Source organism: Gavia stellata, chromosome 24 (genome assembly GCF_030936135.1).
Source record: "Gavia stellata isolate bGavSte3 chromosome 24, bGavSte3.hap2, whole genome shotgun sequence".
Taxonomy (NCBI): Eukaryota; Metazoa; Chordata; class Aves; order Gaviiformes; family Gaviidae; genus Gavia; species Gavia stellata.
Genome location: NC_082617.1, coordinates 6,305,950 through 6,331,211, shown reverse-complemented (window position 1 = coordinate 6,331,211; position 25,262 = coordinate 6,305,950). Strand labels below are relative to the sequence as shown.

Here is a 25,262-nt window from a genome sequence, read left to right as displayed (position 1 = left end):
ACATCACATCGTCCCTTTTACTTCTTGCGTGCCTTGACAGTTTGGACTGAGCCTGCTTCTGCTACTGCCCCACCAGAGACCATCAGTGCGACGGGCTTTCCAAAGGCTGCTGCAGACAAGCAATAAAATGCATTTGCAGCGAACACAGTGTAACTGTCACAGAGTCTTGACATCATTACCCAGAGGACAGAGCTTGAAGCAATAAAAGCGAGAGAGGGAACTGACGTGTGGAACGCATCATTTTATGCTCTTTACTATCTTTACAGCTGGACTGTGAATAATTAAACCACCAATGAAAACCAGCAGTCTGCAACTGAGATACAACGAATGACATAGATGATTTGCCTTTGGAAGCTACCCCTGAATAAAATTTTAAACTCTAACAGAAAACAAATTAATGTCCGTTTACATTTTTATGGAAAATAAAGCCATTTTTCTTCCTGAAAGAAGCATGTGTCTGTACTGTACACAAGAGGGCACCAGCCCTTAGTAGTGTGCCCCATGCAACCACAGGGGCAGCCAGATGGGATGGTCCTCATCAAATAAATAGGGAAATTTTTGGACCAGCCTTTGCTCGGATAAGTAGCTGCACTCCTGTACCTTCTCTGCACCTGAGAAATTGCTCAGCCCTCCTGTTCAGTGCAGGCTCAGCCCTGGTCCTGCGCAACCCCATCAGCAACTCAGCATGGGCTTGGGAGCACATCTCAGCACAAATCTGTCTGTACCCTGAACTCCTTGGACTCCTCCCTTCACCAGGAACACAGGGCTGATGGGACCCTCATTCCCAGAAAAAACAGGACAGGCTGTTAAATACAAGCTTTCTGTCACCAAGCTTTCTGGCAGATTATGAATGAATAAAGCTTAAATTTTCAGAGAATATTTGACAGCATCTCCTTAGAGGGCAAGCGCATGTTAATTCCTAAATTCGAAGTGGATGACTTTTGCCTGGCCCAAGACTAGCTCAGACACCCTGGATATGCTGCGTTCCCAGCTGGGTGTTGCACTCACATGACAACTTAAATCTCCACAATATTCCTCCCGCCCCAGTCTCCCTCATCCTGCAAACGTTACAACAACCAATTTGTTGCAAGCGATCTTACCTTTTCTCCCACTATTCCAGGCTCCCCCACTGGACCAATGAAACCCATTAGACCCTGAGGAAAGAGAAAAGCACAATTAATTTTCAGTGTTATTTGCTGAGAAAGTAAACAATATCTTTGGTCCACCTTGCTGGTTGAAATAGCACAGCATCCCTCGTATGCTGCTCAGTAATTCCTACTGGCTACCAGAGCGGACAGAGTTGCTCCCGGCCATGGGAACGTCTAACTCCACAGCTGGTTCTGCTTTAGGCGCCAGCTGGAACGGCAGCACTAGGATCTGCAAGAGCCACAACAGACAGTATAAGGGATGAGTTAAGCACGTTTTGTAGAAAGGCCGAGTCTATAGCGTGGCTTTGTTTTGCAAGCATTTCCCAAAACGTCAGCGCAGCTTCCCCAAGAGCATCGATAGCGGGAGCTCCCGGGTTGCACAGACTCTGAGAGTTGCCATCATTTTAACTGCTGTACTGGGTAGACTTCCTCTGGGTTAACTGAGCTGCCTCAAACCCTTGTGCAAACTAATTTTGCCCTGGATAGTGTCATGCTGTTGGGATGTCAGCAGGAAATAAAGGTCCGAGGACACAGCCAGAGGGGCCAGCAGGGCAGCAGATCTGTCACACTACTCAGAAACTATCTTGGAAAAAAACCCCAGTCTAAGCTCAGGATTTGTCAGGATTTAACAACGTTTGGGATAACGAAGAAACAAACAGAACTGCTTTTAATTAGGAAGATGGAAACAGATGCAATCTCAAGCTAAGATTCCTGAGGATTAATATACAGCAGCCTCCCTACCAACTTCAGTGGCTTCTGGCTCTAGAGATGCAAGGGACCATCCTCTCTGCCACGGTAGGCACGCTCTCTCTCACTGCATGATTCTCATGGCCTCGTCCCTAGTCCCAGCAAAGGTCACTGGGAGAGAGATATCTGTATTTAGTTCCTCCAATGAGTCTGTAACTAAAGGGATCCATCTCCTGTTGAAACACTTCATAACCTGCCCTCCGTTGGCATGGGTGGTGTCAAATGAAGCCATGCCCCAGCTTGTTTGATTTTAGGCAACAGTCTGATTGGTACTGGGAGATGGCTGCTGAGCAAGTCAGAGACAGGAGATGGATTCTCCAGTGGTAAAATCCTACTCTTCCTCTTTTTAAAAATAATTTGAAATCTTCATAACAAATTGTGAAGTTCCTCTATGCAAATGCATCTCACCTTTTCACTTCAACATCAAGGAGGTTTTCAAATGACACACTCAAGAAAACATGCAGCATGAACAAACGTAACAGGAAAAAAGCTACGCTAGCAAGGCAACTTCTGGATTGTGGTATCAGAAAAGGGAGAGCTTTTCACCCTGCTGTCTCCTTTCTGGGGAAACAGCAAGAAAAGCAGCAAAAGTTTCCTCTCTTCATTGCTTTCTCTGCTCCCAGCTGGCCTGACACGTGTGCAGTTCGTAGAGGAGCTCTCTGCAGTCTGTGCATCGCTACGGTTCTGTTTACATCTGTGCATTGACAGTGGGAAGTGATACCCGCCAGCTACAGAGGAGCATCCAGCACCACAGAGCAGCCTACTCACAGGTCGTGCAACTCCTCCCGCCACCAAAAGCCTCTCTCTCTCCCCATGAAGTTACACGCACAACATAAAGCTGTAGCACGAAATAACCAGCCTCATTGCTATTCTCATGTGTGTGAGGCTCAGCAGACTCATTCAGAGACATAAAATGCAACATGGGTCACTCTCCAATGACTTTTAGAGGGAATAGCTTCTGATGATGACTCCAAACACCGAGACTTCATGCATTAACATTCCTCACATGGTGCAATTAGATGCCATCCTTTGAACATCACTGGAAACAGGAGCTCCTCACTGAGGCATGCTGATGGGCTTAACAAAAACATCTCTCTCTCGGACGCTCAGCTGGCTTCGCCTCTTGCAGGGAGCAGCCACACTCCGCTCTGAGCAGCCCATGTCACACTCTGGCAGGGGAGCAGCATCCAGGTGAAAAGTGTTTGGAAAAAACTCATGACAGAAGGCAAAGAGCTCAGCAGGTATGTTGGAACCTGCAGTTAGATGCTCGCATTAGAAATTTATTCAGAGATGATGTTCCAGGAAAGCGGCATGCCACTGTGCCATAATGGAAATATCGATTAACCAGGGGAAGACAGCTACTACCAGGAAAGCTCTACTATCCCGTCAGGCGCTGGATGTCACCAACCCTTCTGACTTCAGCACTGAAATGGTCTTTGCTGTGTGCAAAGCTGAAACATTTCCAGCGCACAAGTGTGCCATTGCGGCCAGGCTGCATGGACAAGGCAAACACGGGAGCAAAGCAGCGCTGGACTCAGCAGCAGATCGCCCAACGCAGGAACCAAAGGGAGAGCAGGCAAATCTGCAATATCTGCATATGCAAGGTTGCCACTGGGTGGCATTGCTGAAGGCTCCTGAATCAATTATCCTTTCAATTAGACACAAGCGCAGATACAGAGTTGATAACTGTAGCCAGTTATTGAAGTCTTCCAGTAGCCCAAGGCCATGAAAGAGGCAAATGTTAAGGCAGAGGAGAGAATGGCAAAGCAATGAGATGAAACAAGGAAATGCATTGCTAGACAAAACTAAGATAATAAAGCAAGAAAGAATAAATCTGTTCCTTTATTTCCCATTTCTCAGAAAAACTGCAGAACTCTCTCTTTCCCCGGGAAGATGCTCTTTTTAAGATGTTTCTGCATCACTTAGGTCAGTCCCTGCAGAAGAAGAGAGATCCCTCCTCTTGTAGCAAATGCAGTTACCATTCAGAACAAGACTGAAACACTTCCGAGGGGCTTGGGGCGCGGCGTTGCTTCCAAACTCAGGCTGGAAGACTAATACTTCTGATACAACGTCCACAGCAGCATCAGCTCCCGCCCTAAAAAGTCTCTAAGGAATCTGGGTCGTGAAGTGAGATATTCTGGTTGTGCTTCCCAGCCAACCTGGTGGTGCTCTACAGATGGTTTGCAGAGCACCGATTGCAGCACGCCAAGCAGCCCAGAATCCCAGCGCCCTCCTGGGACCCCTCTCGCTGTCACAGATGTGCCGTTTGTTATCGCAGCTTGTGCAGAAACCTGCCGGCACTGCCAACACAAGCGGGGTGGAGGCAAACACCGCACGTGCTGCGCGGGTAAACGGCAGGATGGAGGGGGAGTGCAGCCAAAATTTCTGGCCTGGTTTTCACTCCAAAACCGGGAAAAATTCTGTCTGCGCTGGTACATCATGTTCCTGCTCAGGGGAAGATGTCACTGCTCGCGGTGTACCCAGGAAGAGGAACATCCCATGGTGTGACCATGGTGGAGCAGGGACTGAAGCGAGACGGCAGCGCAGGGACCCTGTGACACGGCCAGGCTTCCAGCACAGTAGCTCTGTAGCGTTTGCAGCCAATACTGTCTGCTCTGGGCTAAATTAACTAACATTGCTGTGCCTGCAAGCAGACACAAATCGAGATAGATATGTCTAGGCAAAATAAATCTCAGTAAATTATTGGGAGTATATGAAAGAGCTTGGGGAGGTTGGGCAACGATATTCTTCACTGGCCAAAATGGGATAGACACTAAAAAGAACACAAGCAGCAAAAGATTTAGGTTTTAAGAACCAGAAAAGCCACCGGTGGTAAATACTAAATCAAAACAGACATGAATTGTGGGCATTACACTAAAATGGCTGTGGCATAACATATTTTCCCCAGGTTCCCAGGGTTGAAAATAAGCCCTGCATCAAACACGACTCCAGGCAGTGTGTGTAATGATGCACGTGAAGTCCCAGCAGCGGTGGCTGCCCGGATAAAGGCCCACAGTATACAGGAAAGAATGTAAAACATTTATATTAGACGGGGAGTTCAGCATGTCGCTCATGATTCAGTCTGCTGTATTCCCCAGCCAAGGGCATGGCGGAAAAGGGATGGAGATTGTTAAAAAGTTGCTGGGGGCTTGAGGGGAAAGAAAGGGGGGGGGGGACTGGCGGGTTGTAATTCCTAACTCCTGTCTGGCTTTCCCCATTTATTGTCCAGCCCTGTCATAATTAAGCCCCCCCTCTTGGCTTCATCAACAGAGAGCAAGTCAGCAATGAAGCCTTGCATAAATCATAGCCCATTTGAGAGAAACAACCGAAAGGCGAGCCCAGCATGAGCAGGGTCTCCCAGGGACGGGACCGCCAGTCGCTCCCAGCAGGAACCGATCACGGCCTTTCTGTTTTACTGGTTCGCTAGAACTCAAAACAAAACAAACCAGGGACAAAGGACGGGAGGGAGTAAATGTACAATCCTCCCATTCAGATGAAAGAAAGGGAAAGTAAAACAGTAAATATCACAGTTTAAGGGAGGACGCTCTGACCCGCAAAGAAAAGCCACGCGGTTTAACCCCCTGCGCACCGGCGCTCAGCCGTAGCCTGGGGCCGGGTTGGGTTCCCACTGCCCTCTGGGGAGCGAGGGAAGGAAAGGTGGAGGCAGGCTGACAAAACACCTTGGCAGATCGAAGAGGCTGCGCACGCTACAGTGCCCACAGATCCCTGAATGAGAGATCTGCAGCTCGGAAAGATGCTCTGGAGGGGAAGATAAATGTATTGGGAAAGGCGGTGCTCTAAGATGTGGGAAATGCCGGTGCAATTCCCTGCTCGGTTCTCGGCGACTCATTTGACCTTGGACAAGTCAATCCGTATCTCCACATGTCAGACTGCACCTGCAAAACCGACATTACAGCACATCCCTCCTTTGTAAGAGCACCAAAAGGAAAATACATGAGGGAGACAACCGATGGTGCTGGTTTCCTTTGACAAATTATTTTAGAATAATATCTGATACTGGGACAACATGCTTTTCCCTGGAGGGCAGAGATACTTCCAGGGGCCGTGGGGTGACTGCCCTTCCCAGCACGGTGCGGTGGGTGCGTGGCTGACCCTAACATCCCCATGCGAGTGAGCAGGGCTGTCACTTCTTGTACAGGAGGAGGGATTCAGAAAGCTGTTCCTGCCATGACAGGACCTCCACATTCCCATTAAGGATGTAGGTCAACCTTAGCCTCTTCCAGCCAGCACAACCCTTCATGGATATTTTCAGTCTCTTGTGCAGAGCAGGGGGGGTCCATGGGCTTGCAGAACTCTTCCCCAGCTTGCTCTCCTGTCTGCTGCAGGGTGTTGCTTCTCCTGCAGGGCTGTCTGACCTTTGACAGGGACATTTTGGTGGCATCCTCCTGCTCTGCATTCCCAGCTCTGGAACGGGAAGGCTGGTGGCCTGGGCCAGAGGCCCCGTATTCTTCTCCATATTCTTCTGCCTCCATCTACTGGCAAGGAAGGGTTAAATCACACATTTCCAGGGTACAGGGGAGCCCAGCAGCTGGAGTCCTTCCAGCATATGAAGACAACAAGCATCTTATGAATGAACTTCCCGAGTCAGTGTCCTTGCAACGGAAAAACAACCCATCAGGGACTGCCCTGTGGCTTAAAACCTCATTTTTCCAATGAGAGCTCAAGTGTCACTGGAAACCTTACAGCAACTCCCATGTTTGCCTAAACAGATGTCCCTAAGAAAGGGAAGAGAACTCTGATGACATGGATGGCTCATCTTTTCTCATGCTGTTATGCTGAGGATTTCCACTCAGAGGGAACCCATATGGAGGGCAGAGCAGCAAGTTTGGAAAGCTTGACCCCTCCTATTGTGCCTGCGGAACAGAAAACATCAAGGCCTCCACAGCAGAAAACAGGGGTGAGGCGAAGGTGTCTTTTAGCGCCAAGTGAGCTTGATAGCCCGACCTCTCAGAGCCCTGCAAAAAACCAGCCCAGTCCCAACACCAAATGCTGAAGCTTAGGTGGAGGGAGGAATGAAAACCCAACACTCCAGCAAAGGTGTGATGGGAAAGGAGGTTATTTCTCACTAATCTGGTGCAACATTTTTGTTCTAATGACTTGACCGGTACAGAAATGGAAATTCTTTCTGGGTGATACTTCCAGACAGAGACTAATTGACTAAGAATAATACAGGCAGCTTTCATACCACTGTGCTGGTTTCAGTGTCAGCAGAGGCCAGCTGTGTTTTCTTTTTCGTGAACAGTGCCTACAGTTTTCATCCAAGGTCAGTCCAGAGGGACGTTAAAGAATAATAATCCTAATGATGCTTTGTCCTTCAAGGACAACATCTTGTTGGGGATCTCAAAGTACTTCTAAATAATTCATTTTTAACTGTAATACAACAGTATCTGTGTCACCTGAGAACAGGAGGCATTGTGCTAAGCACTGTTCAGAGCTGTCTCACGCCTTCCACAGAAGGGGAAACTGAGGCACAGAGCACTGGAAGGCATTGCCTGAGATCGTGCAGAATGTGATAAAGCTGCAACTAGAACTCAGATGTGTGGAACAACTTTGCTTCTTCAGTTGTTTTTTGGACTCGCTTGGTCAGAACCCCATGGAAGAAGCGACCCCCAGCTGTTGCACACAGGGGAAAGAAGAGCCAGAGAGGCTGACAAGCTAAACCAAACCAAACTTGCTGACCGTTCAGCAGGGAAAGCGCTGGGAAGGACAGCTGTACTGAGAAGCGACACCCTCTTTGCCAGGGCCAGCTGCTGCAGCCAGCGTGGTGTGGTCAAGTAGGAACGCACAGAACATGTTGGAGGCTCCGTGGCTGCATTTTCTGGGTTGGTGGTGGACAAGTTGGTTGGTTTCAATCACAGAGCCACGGGAACAATTGTTTCTTTTTCCTTGATGCCTGTGGTTCCCCTGAAGCCTACAGGGATGATGCACGTCCCCTGCTACCCCAGCAGAACGTTCTCTCTTGCGGTACAGCGAAACACAGCTCAGTGCCTCTCTCCCCCAGGGCCCGGTTTCTTCAGCTGCTGTCTCCTCTGCTCCCAAACAAATCCAGTGGGAGTCAAAGCAGCACAACACCCAAAGCAGAGGGTCCTACCCTTAAAACCTACATAGGCAAAGCCTGAAAATTGCCCTTTTAGGGATAAGAGGAATACACAGAAATTCATAATCTTTTCCTGAACAAGGCTTTGCCTCCTTGAGAAGCACAGTGGTCACACGTGCTGCACTGCTGCCAGTACTGACAGCACATCCACCTGAACTGGGACTTTATCAGAGCACTTTGCCTATGGAAAAACCTCCAGTTTAAAATAGACACCGTGGTTACTGTCAGAGCTGTTCACCAAGAGCTTCAGCCAGACTAAGAGCAACCCAGCTGGAGCACCGGGACTATGGACAGGTTTGAGGTGGCCAGAAGTCCCTGGCCACTGTCCTCTGCCTACACTCTGGTCATCTAGGAGACGTTGTACACAGGAGATCATCAAACAGACAAGGAAAACAAAGAGTTTACCTGCTCACCAACTTTCCCTGGTCGGCCACCGTTTCCTGGCTCACCCTGCAGGACAAGGGGAGACAGGGTACACAGGTTACTTGGTGCTCCCAGTCAGACCTTCAGCACAACGTGATCCTTTCTACACCCGTGATTTGGGCTGCTGTGTGTGAATTATGGAAAATCTGCAAGAAACAACATCTTAACAAAACCCACCGTGACTCGAAAGACAATCCAAAGCAAGAAACACAGCTGACACAAACATGGAGCAAAGAGTCACTGTTCTGGAGAGAAATGCCCCCAAAGCAGCTGGGTCCTGCTGTGGTAAAATAACCTTCACAAAACCAAACTCAGACTGAAACATAAACTGCCTGCTTTCCTGTAGCACAGCCTAGTCCTGGTTGCTTTATCCCCATGTTTAATAAGGCATGAGTTCTCACCAGGGATGTTCCTGAAGTTGGGGTGTTTCTAACCCATAACATTTCAATCTGAAAGACTACGTAAAACAGACAGATGAAGACAGAAACACATCATCAGCAGGAATAGTGTAGAAAAGGACCATGATTAACCAAAGGATTTGAGAGACGTCATGGGGAAGGAAGAGCACGAACACCATGGGAAGGTGTAGTTCCTGAATGACAGAGGAGAAGGGAACCAGAAAATTCACCTGCTGGTGGAAGTGTCAGAAGAATAAAAGACAACCCAAATATTCCCCGACAACGCTGCACCCTGATTCTGCTCTTGCAAAATCTCAAGCATAGGCACGTTACTGTCACATGGAGCATCCACACGAAAACCACAGAAAGAACCCACATAAGCTAAATCACAGTGCAGGATGAGAGAAATTCAGAGAATGAGAAAAATGAGGGGTGAAGAGAAAAGCAGGAGAAGGAGGAGAACTTCAAACCCACCAGGGCTAAGGGCAGCCGTGGCAGCACTCGAGGGCCGGCGGAGTGCCCCTGGACAGGCCATCCAGAGGCCACTCACTGCTAACCAGTATTGTCTCCGGGTGATGGCAGCTGTATTTTCTCAGTAGGCAGATACTCCAGATGTGCTGCCAGACCACATTTTTGCTATTTACTGTGTGAAGAGGTTGTTTTTGTTGGGTTTTCTCTTTTCTTTTGAGTGTGGGTTTGTAGAGCGGACTGCCCTGGGATGGCTCCTGCTGCTAATTAGGCAGCAAAGATAGGAATGATGTGCATTGTTTTAGAACAAAAACGTGGAGAAGCAATGGAAAATAAGATGAGATGATGGAGGGGGGGGTTGGTTAATATCAAGGGAGGAACACACTTGTTTATAATAAAGCACGTGGTTTAAAAAATGCACCATCGTTCTTTTTGCTGAAGAAACCAAGCAGAAGCAGAGACCCCAAAACTCAGAGAAAAAGAGAAATCCTCAGTTCCCTTTGTCCTCTCTGGAATGAATACCCTAGGCTTGAAGCATGATAAATTTGAGAAAAGATACTTCCCTCTCCCTTTCATCCCTTCTACCCACTGCTTCTCTGATCATGAACAAACTCTTTCCTCACCTTTGGACCATCGGGACCAGGTCTTCCCGGAAATCCCTTCCGGCCAGATCGACCCTGAAATACACGGAAGAACAATAAACATAAAAAGCTTGCAGCTGCCCTTGGTCACAGCAGTGTGTCCGTGAACCTATACGGTGCAGCTTACAAGCAATGCTCCCAGTGAATTCAGGGTGCCAGAGACGCAGCAGTCCGTACTGAGGCCAAGGCAACACAAGAGGAAAGCTCTTTGTCTCGAGCGACACCAGGTTTGATCCATGGGGAACATGCCTAGGCTGATCCAAGTTTCGGCCCATTTCTGACCCTCCAGCTTGATTCCATTACTTAAACGTCACATCAGAAACATTATGCATGGACTATAATCAACTAAGCCAAGGGCTTTGTTGCTGCCCTTTAGTTTATGATGTGCCGCATTCAGCTGCATTTATTCTCCTTCCAGCAGTTTTCCTGTAGCAATGCCAGCAAGGACACCAGCAGCCTGAGCATTCAAAGATGGTACCTTCCTAGTGTTGGACTCGGCCATGTGAGCTTCTTATGGGCTCCATCCCTGGCATCCAGAGAGGATTTGGGAGTAGGACTGTCCCTACAGTGGGGGAAGCCAGGCTACAGCCCAGAAAAGCAGAAATAAACCTGCAGACCAAAAGGTTCATGTTGAGCCTTCCCTTTGGCTAGAAGAACACTTATGGTGCTGTCCCAGGCACTGGAGTAACTGGATTTCTTGTGTTGCTCCAGAAAGGAATAAAAGTGTCTACCAGAATAGTGGAGGAAATGCAGGATAAAACATTTCTTTTCTGATCCACCTAGAAGCTCCAGCACAGTTACCAATTTTCAAGATATTTTACTATCCTGCAATGACAATTATGTGCATAAACATTAAAAAATCCTGAGCTGGCAAGCTCACAGACATGTTAATATTCTTTTTGCTTCTTCTGTGTTTCTGTGACACATCACTGTGTACAGAGTGATGCAGAGGTCAAAAAGGACTCTGTTTCACTGTCTGGTCTTTTTTCTCACTTCTCCCTCTACTCATTGAAAAATACTATAAATCAAGGAAGAAACATCAGAGCTGGTTACAGGGATGGTTTCCAGTCAATGTGTTTTATCTTGAGGATGAACTATTTAAATGTTAGAGGGTTTTTCAAAGGTCTGAGACTTTAAGCAAGTTATAAAATTAGAGTCCCACTCAACACCCTGTGCAAGACACTTCCGTGACTTTCAGCCATCCTGGATCAAGCAGCTGGACCAAGCCCTGGACAAGACAATATTTCTTAGAAGGGCAGTTCACTCCCCAAACCAGGAGGTTTGAAGCTTTATGTTGATTTAACTACAATTCCATTGCAAAGTTAACAGAGCTGGTAGTAACTGAGTAAATGACTGAAACCTACCTCTGGACCAGGGACTCCGGGTGGTCCTAAGGGTCCTTCATCTCCCTGAGGTGAAAAGAAATTAAAATAAAAGGCAATGTAGTGACAAAATTTGGACTCACCACACAGCAAGAAAGGTCTGCAGTATGAGCAGCAGTTAAACACAGGCTGTCTGCTCAGGTGTCACATTTTAACAACTGAATCCTTCTGAATCTTAGAGCAGGCAGCTCAGCATCTCTGGGGTTTCTCATCTCCCTTCCCCATCTCAGGAAAAAAATCTCAAGTCAAGTCCTGCCAGTAAAAGCCACCCAAAATTTGACCAAAGTCAACACCAGTTGATTGGGCCTATCGTGGGCTGGATTTGGCCCATAGGGTACCCCAGACATGCCTGCACAACTCTGCTTCATTTGATTTGGCAGGAATACGAATGCTGTAGAGCTCTCTACTCTTTTTTTGATTTCTTTCTTTTTTTTTTTCCCCTCCACAAAAAGGGTGTTGCAAAATTTCCCACAGAACCATTTGGCAACCGTATGAAGGTTTCCCTTTTGCTTTCAAATGGGACTACACATGCTGCAGGATGGAGCTATCTCAAAATCTCACACAGCAATTGGACTCGGTCCTCTCCCTTGGCTCTACACCAATTTCTAATGTGATAGGATCAGATCTACAGTTTCTAGGAGACCTTCAATTAAGCTTCACAAAAATTATCTCAAGTGTCTAAAACCAACTGCCAAGAGAGAAATTAAAAGCGCCCTTGGCAGCCACAGTTCTGGCTGTTCTCATTTAGGTGGTCAGCCGTGGTAATGAAGTGGCACGAGCTGGCGGGCTGAAGATGGGACTGGAAGTCAGGAACCCAGCTCAAAGGGTGCAGACAAACCACCCACAACGTGCCACATTTCTAAAGATGATGTAATCCACAGCCTTGACCTACCGCCTCGGGTAACAGCAGCGGCAAAGGCACAGTGGTGTGCTCTGGTGCACGTTCAAAGTCCTTCAGCACAGCCTATGTCAAAGTCCATGTCCATGTCTTCAGTCTTACTTTTACACTCACTAACTAGAGTAAATTGAAGGCAGCTTGGTCATGCCTGCCTGAACCTGGAATGCAGGGCTTCGATTCCCTTTGTAAATTGCCTAGAATACTTTTTTCTTTCCTATTTCAGTGCAAATAAATGAGCTAATTTACATTAATCCCATTTAGAGAGCAAGCAAAAGACTTCCCAGCAAAAGTTAAGAATTATTAGTGCTATTAAACTGAGCTCCTGCCCATGCGTGCACTGAGTATTATTTGCACAATGTCTCATGACTCTGGACAAACAGCTTACACCGGCCTAAATGAGGAGAAACTACACTGAAGTCACTGGAGTTACAACAGGATAAACAGAGGGCACTCAGGCCTTCTCTGCTGCTGCTGCTGTAAAGTATTTGCAGCTCCAGGACAAGTAAATCAATGACAGTTGTCCCTTCTTAGTGACTGTGAGTGGAATGAAGCGTCAGGTTTTCACATGAAGCGGTAAGTGAAAGGTACAAGCTCAGAGATGCCGGGGCAAATGAATCTTTGCAGAACAGCAATTGCAGTTTATGTGCTCTTTTTACAGAAGGATATTGCCCCGTGTGAGAGAGTGGAGTCTGCAGGTCTCACAGTTGAAAGAAAACACACTTAAAAGGAGCAGAAAGCAAAAGCCAGGTCAGGGCATGCCTGTGCAAGGGGATGTGCAGGGAAAAGGGCATTAACACCCATTCTGGCTGTGTGTGGGTGTCAGGGAACAGACTTTAGAAGAAAAGCCAATGCAGAGTTTAGGGTCAGCAGATGCCAGCAGTGACTGGAAGCGAAGATCACAGAACTGCAACTTAGTGGAAGCTCCTCTTCTGCAGGTCTCTGATCACTGAATATAAATAAGTATTTGCTTCCAGATTCAGAGGGACCGGAGGATTTCAAGTCGCAGGCACCATTTCAGCATGCATTAATCTTCACAATTCAACAGTATTCTTTAAATCCAATCTGCTTTGGTCTGAGGACACCCACCTCTTGTCCAGGCAGTCCTCTCGGCCCAGGTAAACCTCGTGCTCCTGGCTTTCCCTGAGAGAGAGCCAAAGGAAAAGATACTCAGAAAACAGAAACACAAGCTCAGAAGGGCAATTAAAATGAGAAAGTCTCTTTCACAGCCATGGGACATCATCCAATGTCAATTTTGTTACAGAAAAAAAATTGAAAAAAGAAAACCCCGCACTTGGAGGGACCTCAAACCAAACAGACCAAGCTGAAACACTGGCCAGGACAATCTTTAGGAATCTCCAGGGCTTTCTCTCTCCCCCCTTCCCACTACTTTGCTTTCCCTGGCTGCTTCCCACCCTGCACAGAGCTTCAATCTCTGCTCGACTCACCTTCAGGCCTTCAGGACCGTTTTCTCCTGGAGGGCCAATGTCACCTGGGAAGCCCTGAAGAAAATGAGAAATAATCAGAGTGCATAGGTGGACTTTTGCAGCCAGCTTCGGAAGACGGCCTCTGTCAGAGTTTTAATGAAAGGCTTAGAGCCGAGACATTTGTTATGTGCTGGCAGCGTCCACGTGTGGGCTACCGCCCGGCTTCTAGAGGCAATGAAACAAGAGAATGGGAGCAGCGCTATCGGTTTGATTCAAGAGCAGCCTTTCCCAGCAGTTCCCTTTAGGTCCATCTTCTTAGAAGATTTATTGCTGTGAGGGCCTCCCTGTCATCACACAGCTAAAAATGGCAATTTGGGTTTTAATTAATCTTTATGAGTCAGCGCATAATCTCACTGCTCCGAGAAACGAACTGCACGCCTCAGCGACAAAGGGAAGCAGGCGAGGAATTAGGAAAGGTGCTGACACGCTCATTAGCTGCTGCCTTCAGCCGGGCAGCGACTCCTTTCCACCCACCAGCCCTTCGCTGAGGAAACAAAGGAATCTGTGGTTATTTCCAATAGCAACAAAGAGGAACGATTGCTAAGTGGCAGCACTTGACCGAGAGCCCTTCCAGACCCAGCAAAATACCAGAACACTGATGAAGGGAAAACAGACCATCAGATGTGCTGGGAGTGGCTCTCCAGCATCTCACAGATGTTGTCTGGTTGCTTATGAAGGAGAAAACCAACGATGTGCTGGGGGAAGCTAGTCCTGCATTTAAGTATCACCATGGCAAATTTTTTGGTAAGGGCAGTAAAGGTCTTTTTCTACTTGAAATGGTATTTTGTGGGGGGAAAAAACTGAAAAAAACACTCCACGATATCTATGACAAAAAGTGGAAGGAAAAACCAGGAAACCATCAGATGCAGAATGGGCCATGAACCCATCTTGATCCCCCCTACCTCATCACCACTCATGTACCATCATACCCTAGCAGAGAAGTGAAGCCCTACACTCAAAAGAGGAGGGTAGGTGGAAAATGAGATGCAAGATTCAAGAAATGAGTGTTCTGCCCTGCAAAAGCAGTTGAAGAACAACTTCAAGGGCCAGAGAACAACATGGCGAGTAGAAAGACCAGTGTCCACAGAGTCTGGCCAGTGACTGGGCGACAGTCTGGGGCTCTTGCTAGGTTAGAGACAGTCTTTGGGGACTGACCTTCCTGAACAAGAACAGAACAAGCTGTTACATATAGGACTTGCGCAGAAAGATCAGGAAGAAAAAGGCTTGGAATGGCAGTTGGAAATCAGGAAATCTGAGTGCAGGGTGGTCAGAGGGTACCAGGTGGACAGTTTGCCCCATCTCTCACTTCGAACAAAAGTGGACCTCAATTCATTAAATAACAGTAAATCCTACAACACAGCAAAGCTCTTTCTGCCTTGACATTTTTGTGGAACCCTGGTGTGCCATTGTCCTAAAGTAATCCATCTGCCCATCATTAGCAAAGGCTATGACCCTGGCACACACCAGTTTTGGTTTGGTAAATGTATCAGAGCTCAGGTGTCACGCTGAGCGGTAGCAGCCATCCCCTCCCTCGGCCGGGCTGGGTGCCCACATGGGAGGCAGCGTTTGGCTCTTGCTTTCCATATGAATTAACAACAGCTATATGCATATGCCGCCTAATCAAAACCCTATGTGGGCCTGTCTATACACGCCTCCAGAGCTCAAAACCTCCAGTGGGGAAAGGAGATAGGCATCTCTAACAGTCTCTCAAATGCCACATGGGTGTTTATCAGAATGCTGATTCTCAGCGGGGCGGCAAGCTGCAGACATGGAATAACTACTGCTGCAGAGGCAAAACGAGACGGGAGAGAGGTGTTATCGTGAAAAAAGGATGATGCAGAAGTTACCGAAGAAAGGAAAGATGTGAGAAGGAGGTGGTGGGACATACCTCAGGGCCGGGTGGTCCTGGAAACCCAACTGGACCTTTGTCACCGACTTTTCCCTGCAGAAATCGGAAAAACATGGAGAAAAGTGAGCTGGCTCCTGGCGATTGGCTTTCCTGTTTAGAATAGCACACCCCTGCCAAGCTGGCTTTCCAGCTGGGCACTGAACCTTTAGAAGGGGAGATGAGGAAGCCGAGAACGCTTGGTTACTTACCAGGGGGCCTGCCTTCCCTCGTGCCCCAGGGACCCCAGGCAAACCCTGGCTGCCCTGAGAGAGAGACAGACACATTTTTTCAGAAAACAATGAAGCATCAAAAAATACCAATTCCCCAGGCTCCAGCTCCAAACTGTAGCAGAGAGAGAAGCACTTTCTAAGGGCTAAACTCAGCCTGCAAGGAGCTGGGACAGTTGCACTGATGTCAAGTGAGATGTTTCTGCTAAGCTGGGGCTGAATTTAGCCCTGAAGAACACATGAGCTGTTGCAGTTAGTTGTGGCTCAGAGCCATGTAGGCCCCAGTGCAGTGCTAAGTACAGCGTTAGTCAGCTGAAGTCAGTATCATATTGTAGTCACAGGGGAGAAGTCATTTGCTTAGAAGTTATGCATGGCATTAAGTGCTTCACTGGGTCAGGGTTTAAGTTGCTGCATTGAGCAGACAAAATCTCTGAGTCTGCAGCCGCTGGACCACACACATTCACACCCATCCCCATCAATCCCATCCATCACTTCCAGTTTCTGCATGAAGATACGGCCCCTTTTATAGAAAGTCCCTGGTAGAACTGCTTTTATTATGAGTAATAAGAAAATCCATATATTCACATGAATTTTAGAAAGGCACAGCATGCCCCAAATGAGAACTGTCTGAGCAGGGGAACCCGACAGCAGGATGCAGCTTGTTCCAGCTCATCGTGGCTTAAGATGAGCTGAGAAAGCTGGTGGCCACACATACTACTATGTAAGGGAAAAAAAATGGTGGAGAAAAGGAAAACAATTACCTTGTCTCCTTGGAAGCCGATATCTCCTGGAACACCTGCTCCTCCCTGATCACCCTGGATACACATCACCAGAGAGTTAAAATAGGCAACAGCAACGGCCAAAATGCCCAGGTAGATGCTAGACGGTGCATCGTACAGCAAAAGTCTCACCACTAGCTCCATTCAAAACTGAACTGCTGGCAAAGTGGAGATCATATTAACCGTAACAACAATTCTGAGCAAAGTATGTATTTCCCAACATTGATTCTAAAGTGAGAAATGAGACTGCAGGAGAGACAAAAATACGAATTCCCAAGCATTGTGTTTCTATAGAAGCTGCAAGAAGAGAGACTATGTTCCTCCAGCTAACAGCAACCGTGAAGGTGGTGAAGTGTTAAAATTCAGCTGAACAGAAGAGCTAGTTTAGTTTTCGATGAATGGACCTTTCCTCTCATAAGGCTCTATAGAAAAGAAAACAATACTCGGGGTTTCTGTGAGTGTGTCCTAGTGCTGGCATCAAAGATCAATCCTCTTCCATAAGAAAACAAGAGTAACTTCCAGTTATGCTTTAGTACCATCTCACTGCCAATATCTAGGGTGAGATTCCCTGGGAGGAGGAGGCTGCTGTTCATTGGGATGGGGATCCCATCTTTGAGCACACCACCATTGACAATATTTCCTAGCCAAGTTATCTTTCTTTCCCCTCTTTGGACCATCCTAACAGATTCTGACTCCCTGGGTAGAAAACAAGTATCCCTGAAGGTTTTCTTAGGAGCAGTGGTCTATCTTGCATTGCCTCTTAGCCCTGCTGTGAGCAGGCTGTTGGACCAGATGACCTCCTGATGTCCCTTCCAACCTCATTTATTTAGTGATTTACTTAAACAAAGGATGAGTCAATGACAGGGCAGAGAAAGGAAAATTCTACTTGGAAGTCAAAGGAGGAATGACTATAAAAACTTGGTACAATGACAAGACCCAACAGGAATAACCGTTAGAAGAACTCTGTCCCATGCACAGCATGTGCCTCTAAACTTGGCTTCCTAGTAACGGAACAAGCCATACAAGAGCAGCGAGCTATATGTTTAAACATCGTCCACATGGAAGACACATGGACTCCTGCTACAGAGCCAAAGTCTACAAAGAGATGACAGAGGAAGTCTACTTCTACTCAAGCAAAACCCACCCACTTGTTATCAGAGAGCTGAAATAATTCTAACTACTTCAGTAACATGCAGGGGATAATGAAATTGTGAACGGTTAAGGCTTGAGTTGGGAAAGACTTTTTGGAGACAACTTTTTCAGAAGAAAAATAATTAAGAACTATGCAGATTCAACGAGGGAAACATTTCATGGATTCATGCTAAATTTGCTTAAATGTTTTGGTAAATTTTCCCAGAACATTTCACTGAACCATCTTCAAAACAAATCTTTTATATAGCAAAATCGAAATACTGTTCTTAAAAAAAAGTTAAACTAATTTTACTCATTTAATTTTTAACCTAAAATATTTTAATTTGAGTCAAATAACCAACATTTTGCTTCATCTAAACTATTTTCCATCTATCCTTTTATTTTTTTTTTTTTTGGCAACGCGAGCAAATGGAAACAATCAGCTATTTACTCAGCTTCAGTTCGGATGGACCCCAATACAATAGAGATTGCAAAAAACCTACTGTATGACCCAGCTCATTTTCCTGCCATTGCCAGATTTCTCTCATCTTCTCTGAATTTTCTACTTATTTTATCTAGTCCAAGGCTTAAAACACTGAAATCAGCAGGCAGCTCTAATTCTGGCTCCTGCCAGAAGACAGCAGGAAAATAGTTTTTCTTGAAAGTGAGAGGTTTGCTCTGAAAACTCCTTGTCTTTATCACCTATGCTGAGGGTCAAAAAAAAAGATTATTTTTTTTTTATTAAGCAGTTTTATACCCAGACAGTATAAGTGGCCATTGAAATACTGTTTTGCAAGAAATACTTGGACATTAAGAAATGCCTACCGTAAGAAAAGAGTTTCCTGAGCATAGCAAAAGGCAGGAACAAATCTTTATCGCTGACCTTTAAGCAAAGTGGCATAGCGATTGCATGGCAGAGAAAACAGTTTTTAAACAACTCTGAGAAATGGGCCTTAGAGAGGGTAAAGAAGGAAATAGAAAAGACAAAACACATCTCTTCTCTTTAGCTGCGCTACACGCAAGATGTTCACGTGCTATTGCAATAGCACAACAAAATGTCACGATCCATCTGCAGTGGCCGTTAATATCTTAAACCAAAACTGAGGACCAGGACACCCCCTTTCACCTGCCTTGAGCTCAGTAAATCTGGAACTGTGACTCAGGGTGCGTGTCCTTAACACGAGGAAAAAAATAAGGAAGAAAGAGGAAAGGCATGTTTATTATTAAAAAAAGTGAGGCCAAGGTGATGAAAAGGGGCTGCAAGGACTTTGCTCATGGGAAGGAGGAGGAATGTACAATCTGAAATTACAAACAGGCTCTGCCCATGGGATATTGCCCATGCTTCATGTTTCACTATAAAAAGAAATGCAGCTTCAGAGACCCTGAGGCCCTTCTTAACATCACACTGCACAGAAAAGGGGCTATGAGGGAAGTGACAGATTTGCAAGAGTGAGGCGGGTTTGTGGTCTGTAGGACGCAGAGCTCTCTGTGCAAAAAACTCATTTTGCTCTCGATTGGACATCTCTTTTCCCAAGACTTTCTGCTTAGCAATACAAGGGGAGCTAACACTGCAAAACTACTAGAGGTATTTTACTGAGCCGTGTCCTTCACAAGTTACAGATGTCCTGATTCATAAAATTCCTTTATGTGAACAAGTAGCTAGGATTTCCTCCACTTCCTCCACCTTTCCTCCGTACTCATCACATCACATGGTCTTCTCAAGACTACTCTTTATTTCAGGGTTATACAGTAATTCCACTCCTCCCTATAGACCAGATGCAACCCTCTCAACATATAAATGGAAACAGAAGGATGACCCATTTTGTGGGAAAAACGAAGCTGTAAAAAACATCATTAACTTCTGTGGTACCAAGCTTTTATGGGGGATGCAGAAGGGGTTGGCTAGCATTGGTTGCTCTGTACTTGCCTGTCTAGCTGCTAGATACAAAGATGTGATTGCTGAAGGAGGAGTGGGATATTGCCCCTTATTCTAGCTCATGCCTGGTCTCCACCGTGTGATGCATGCATTTGGGATTAATGAGCTGCACCTTGGAGAATATTGACAACACAGGAAACAAAGTCCAAAAAACAGTGAAAACCACCTTCTCATGGAAGGGGAAAACCCTCTCAGTGTCAAAGCAGGTTCCTACTCCTGTCATGGCAAAGCAGAATGGTAGCAGCGTTTCTGAAAGGTGCAGCATTGCAGTGAGGACCTTCTCCCAGGTGGATCGAGGTGGCAGCCTCGGTTACATGCCTGCTGCCCACATGCACCACCCAGCCACCCTGTCATCATGCTTAGGTTTTACCGGCATCTGATCTGACTGCCGTTGAGTGAAGGGAATTTTCCTCAGCTACAAAAAGACAAACGGATACAAGGACACATGCTTGAATGCGATCAAGACAGATGGGTTTAACAGGAGATTTCAAGACATCTAATTAAATCTTCATCAACACATCCTCAGAAAGGGTGCAAAGGATGAAGGTTGGAGCTGACGGGGCAAGCCAGGCATGAGTGGTATGGGTTGTGCTCCTGGTACCCTGCGACACCAGCACCTATGGCTGCTCCCGCAGTCCCGTGGGGTCCCAGGGGAGTAACACAGGGCACAGCACAGGCAGCTCCACTTGGACATGCAGAAGAGGCCAAGTTCTGTAGAACTACAGCTGGAGGAAAATGACCGTCCCTTGCCAGGGAGGACATGGGACACTCTCAAAGTCCCTATTCCCGCTCAAACCTGGGCTAGTCCACGAGTGGCAGCAGATGGAAGGTGTGAAGTCCCCAAGGCTGCTCTCATCTGCCGTGAATTACTAATTACGCAAGTTTACGGATTACTGTCAGCATGGAGCAGTGAGGTTTGCTGCTCTCCCCCCCTGGTGACCCAGCATTTCAGATACTGCCAAATGTCTAGGGCTTTTTTTTTTTTTTTTTTTTAAATATGAAGTTTAACTCTATGTTTACCAGCGCTCTGAAAACCACAGTGGAGGAGCACAGGGTAGAGCCAGTACATTTATCCCCCTCCCCTCTGGCCATGTAATGGGAGACTACTGCACTTCTGTAATAATCCCTCACAACCCTTCGGGAAAAGCCTCCATTTCTAAAGGGTTTTATTAGAAACCACTTTCCAGAGAATCCTCCTGACATCTTCATACAAGATTCAGCCTTGTAGATGTAGCTCAGGTAGGCTGGGACTCTCTGGTGTAGGGTGTTGATTTGCTGCTGGAATGGGTATGCTTAGTAAGGCTGACAGCTACTGTTGGCTGAGCCCAGGTCTCGTCTGTGCGTGGTAGTACTTGGATTCATTCATCTTGCACGTTCAACACACTTAGCATATGGCTCAGGTCTTTCAGAGATGGACTAGCCATTTGAGGCGCCCACTGACAGTCTCAGGAAAGATGCTTGGACAGTTGGCAGATGGCAGCTCAACCCCTCTGGAAAATCATGCGTCTTCAACTGATTTCTGAACCCTGTTCACAAGCTGGGGTGTAAACAGAACTCCCGGGCTCTTAACACATCTTTCTGCTGTATGGGCAGTGCATTGGCTCTGCATGCTGGCTCCTTCTCCTGCAGCATTCTCAATGAAGGCATTGCAGGAAAGCAGCAACAGCTTGGAAGTCTGAAATAATTTGCTCTTCAGAGGGAACTCAGGGACCTCATAGGCTCGTAAAGTGGTACAGTGGGATGGGTGTGCTTGAGCCACACCAAAATGCAGGGAAAAGGTTGCTGCACGGTGGCTGGACTGTCATCGCCAACTAGTTAGCTAAATTCACCCTTGTAATTGCAGAGAGGGGAACTCTGCTACTTGGGAGGTGACCAAGATCTGAATAAGGATCTCTGCAGAGGCAGACTGCATACAACCGCGGTTTGGAAATGTTTCTAGAATGGCAAGAGGCAAACTTTCAGATCGACAGACATAGAGAATAAATACAAGATTCAGGGAGGTTGCTTATGCTTCTGGTCATAGCAGTAAGACAGTTTTGTCTAAAGAAGATGATGGAGAGTTATAATGAAGTCAAAATCTAATGGACAGAAAAAGAATAGTAAGCAACCAGAGAAAGCCTTTAAATAAGATGTCACAGCCTAAAAATAGCAATAGCAGCAGAAACTAGCAGTGACACGACTGGTGAGAGATTACAGAAGGGAGCCTCCAACACAAGTCAATCCCTCTGCTCCAGGCAGGGTCCTTCCTGTGACCCAAGCCCAACCGGGCACTAAGTGAACACAGAGATCCTGCCTCTACTTTCCTGTATGTGGGATGACCTTAAGTCAGATATTTCTAAGATCAGCTTCAATTAAAAACCATGTGGCAAAAACAAGGGTGGCAAAGAAAGATTTATGATGCACCTTCTTAATAAAGGCTGAGATAGAAAACCTTTTCATTGAAACAAGGCAGGCAGCAAGAGGAAAGATGATCCCAGCAAGGAGAGGGTCCAAGAGGCTACTTGGACTACTTCCCACCTCTAGCAACCTCCTCCTTGGTCACTTCTGCGACTCAGAAGCCCTCACATAACATGAAGAGCATAAATGTCCCTTCCTTCCACCACACGTGCATTTAGACCACGAGCTCTTTGAAGGTAGAGTTTTTCCCTTACTACAAACTGAGCAAAAGCAGCAAGACCAGATATCATTTGAATTTCTTAGTGGAACCAGGGCATAAACAATTAAAACACAAATGTAAACAAGCTGTAAGAAGGGATAAGTGTTTTTGCTCATGATGCCCAAATCAGAGTGAGAGAAAATAAAAAGGCTTAAAGGTGCCATTCACTAAAGAAACATGGGAGTAAACGAATGCAACAGCCTTTTGATCAGTTGGAGAAGGGATGTATTATAAACTGGGCCAACTAGTTGAACAGCAAGACCAACAAATCAGAAAACCAAATAACTGAAAAAACCACAAAGCTATTTCAGGCCAAATCCTCCCCCAAATGTAAGGAGCGCTGACGAACTTTGTCTATACTCATGCAAACAGGTGCAGCAAACTCAGATGCTTTGGCTAAAAACCGCAATGCCAGAGCTGCGTGCCTTCACCTGAGCAGATGAGAATTGTGGCCACCAATGCCTAAGTAGGTCTGAATTTCCTTTACCTTATATTTCCCAGCCCTTTGGCTGTTGGACTGCTGGGAAGGATACGTATAAGCTGTTTGGAAGCTTGCTCTGACTCAGAAATCATCATTGGTCTGATTTGAGTGTTTGATAGCACCCAGGATATTTGAACTAAAGTCAGCTCATTACGGACAGAGAAGGCTTGAGCAGGAGGGATGGTTTGTCCGTCTTGGATTAGGAAAGGGATGTAATGAAAGCCAGGAAGGAAGTCTGTCCTGTCCGAGGAAAATGCGGCGGGAGAGGTAGCTAGGGAGGGAGAGAAAAGGTTTCCTGCACCTCAGGAGAGAGGCTGCAAGACTGAGCATGGGATTATTGGGGGAAGATGGATAATTCTGCACTTGGGAGTATTGTAAAGATAACTCCAGGGAGAGCTGCAAGCCATTTGGTTACTGTGATAGCAGCGGCTGGACAAATACTGGAGATAAACAGAGCAATCTGTGTAAAGTGATGGAGACTATAACGTCCAGGAAGGTTAATTTTGCTAAGCAATGATTTAAATGTTGGTGATTCTTAAGATACTCAACCATTTTTTCCAAGGAGCAGACAGAAGAATCTGTGGGCTCTGGGAACTGGTGTTGAGCCAAGAAACCAGCTACAATTTCTTAATCTTGTCCTAAAGAAAACGTCCTTCTCTTGCCCTGCGCTTCCTCCCTACAAAAGTGAAAAGGCAGTAGAGGAGAGAAATGGAAACTGCAGACACAGGAGCCCTGGCAAAGAGCTGCTATAATATAAGGAGAGTGGCATCAACTGGCTTGACACTACTTCCCCCTGTGCAGTTTTGGGCTGCTAAATCATTCTCTAAAAGCAAACATCTAACAAGAGAATAAAGCATCAGACAGGAGGAGGAGAATACACTTAATGGTCATTTTCCATTGCCCTCCTGAGCAATCAGAGCCAACAATGAGTGATTGCACCTCCCACTCTTTCAGACTAAATAAATCCTACAGTCGAGTATCTGTAGGAGGATGGTTCTCATGACAGTGAGACATTTACACATACAGCTTCATGCTGATTTAGCTCAAGCTGCGTGTTTTTGTGCCAGCAGCACTAAATCATTGCAATCAATGCCTCTCTCCTCTTTTCTTTTTCTAAAGTGATTTATATCAGTTTGGCACAAGGCAATTTCCTCTCGGCAGGAAGCTGAACCGAGGTGAGCCTCTCTGAACAGGAGCAGAGGTATCTAACAGAGAGCAGTTTTTTCCCGGGGATCCAGCTGGTTTGTTTGATCCAGTGAGCTGTGCTGCTTTGTCACATGCTGTGTTTCTCCCAAATGCATTAATGCAAACCCACTGTCAGTGTTGTTAAGTCTTCACCCTCCTCCCCACCCCATCATGTCACCAATGTAAAAACATAAAAGCCCAGTGAAAGAGCAGACATCATCATCAGTGGGAAACAGAAGCTTCAAAGAGGATCTGAGCATAACTGGTCTATAACAGAGCTCTATGGAAATGGGGATGGGACAGATATCATAAAAGAAAGAAAAATCAAAACTGGAGTGCTCAAGAAAGGAGGGAGGATGGGAGCAAAGAGACAGCCGGAGTGGAACCAGTACCATGGTGCTGAATAAGAAAGAGAAGATAGAAAGGGGTTTCCACATGCAAAATTAAAACACAGTGCAATAAGGGAGTATTCAGATCACCTTATCACCTTTCAGTCCATGTTCTCCAGGGTTTCCCATCAGCCCCTGAAACAAAAGAAAGTCCAGAGTGAGACTGAGCCACTGTGAAGACATGCTCAGGTCTATGACATTGATGTCCCTGATGGACCTGGTGGCTCAGACCCACAGCATTGGCCTCGCACAGCCCCGAATTCAAACGCCAGGCTGCTCCCAAAGCGTGCTCCATCACACATTCTTTAAACACCCGTCATGGGCTGGAGGTGCACAGGGAAAATGCCCCTGGGATTCTCCAGTGACTTACACCTACTGCAGACTGCCAGTGGGATGTTGTGTTCAACAGTCCTGTGCCTGGGTCAATGGACAAGCATCAGTACTGCCCGTCCTTTCTCTCAGGACCATCACTGTCACCCAAGGGAGGAACAGAATAATCTTCAGCCCTGCCATGGAGGAACAAGAGCTCACACAGCTCAGTTATTCTCTCACCTTTAAGCCTTTTGGTCCCGGATAGCCTATCGGTCCAACAGAGCCCATGTCACCCTAGTAAGAGAACAAACATTACTAAAGTCATTAGGTGCAAAACCAACAGATAGCTGTATGTGGTGTGGAATTCCTCTCCTGTCTGGTCCCTCAGTATCCCTCAATTTATAGGACTTGCACCACTGAATTCAGCAGAAGCAGCATCCTGGCATGAGTCAAGAGGCTTTTAATGTGTAGACAGCCTCTAAGTAAAAAAAAGCGCAGGGTGTTTGCCTCGCAGTCACGTGAGGGGAGCACAGCAGCTCCTATTTGCATCCTGCTCTCGCCACAGACACCC

The 25,262-nt window shown here is 46.6% G+C and overlaps 1 protein-coding gene across 1 annotated transcript in view; it reads right to left on the bottom strand.

The window, feature by feature from the left end:
• The window catches only part of COL27A1 (collagen type XXVII alpha 1 chain), a 160,687-nt gene that overhangs the window by 61,200 nt on the left and 74,225 nt on the right, over nucleotides 1-25,262 (bottom strand). The window contains exons 15-25 of the mRNA XM_059828735.1: nucleotides 24,932-24,985; nucleotides 24,470-24,514; nucleotides 16,584-16,637; nucleotides 15,805-15,858; nucleotides 15,596-15,649; nucleotides 13,669-13,722; nucleotides 13,310-13,363; nucleotides 11,308-11,352; nucleotides 9,926-9,979; nucleotides 8,419-8,463; nucleotides 1,101-1,154 (exon numbers count right to left, since the gene is read on the bottom strand). Of these exons, the coding sequence (XP_059684718.1) occupies nucleotides 1,101-1,154; nucleotides 8,419-8,463; nucleotides 9,926-9,979; nucleotides 11,308-11,352; nucleotides 13,310-13,363; nucleotides 13,669-13,722; nucleotides 15,596-15,649; nucleotides 15,805-15,858; nucleotides 16,584-16,637; nucleotides 24,470-24,514; nucleotides 24,932-24,985 (567 nt within the window). The remainder of the gene's footprint in view (nucleotides 1-1,100; nucleotides 1,155-8,418; nucleotides 8,464-9,925; nucleotides 9,980-11,307; nucleotides 11,353-13,309; nucleotides 13,364-13,668; nucleotides 13,723-15,595; nucleotides 15,650-15,804; nucleotides 15,859-16,583; nucleotides 16,638-24,469; nucleotides 24,515-24,931; nucleotides 24,986-25,262) is intronic.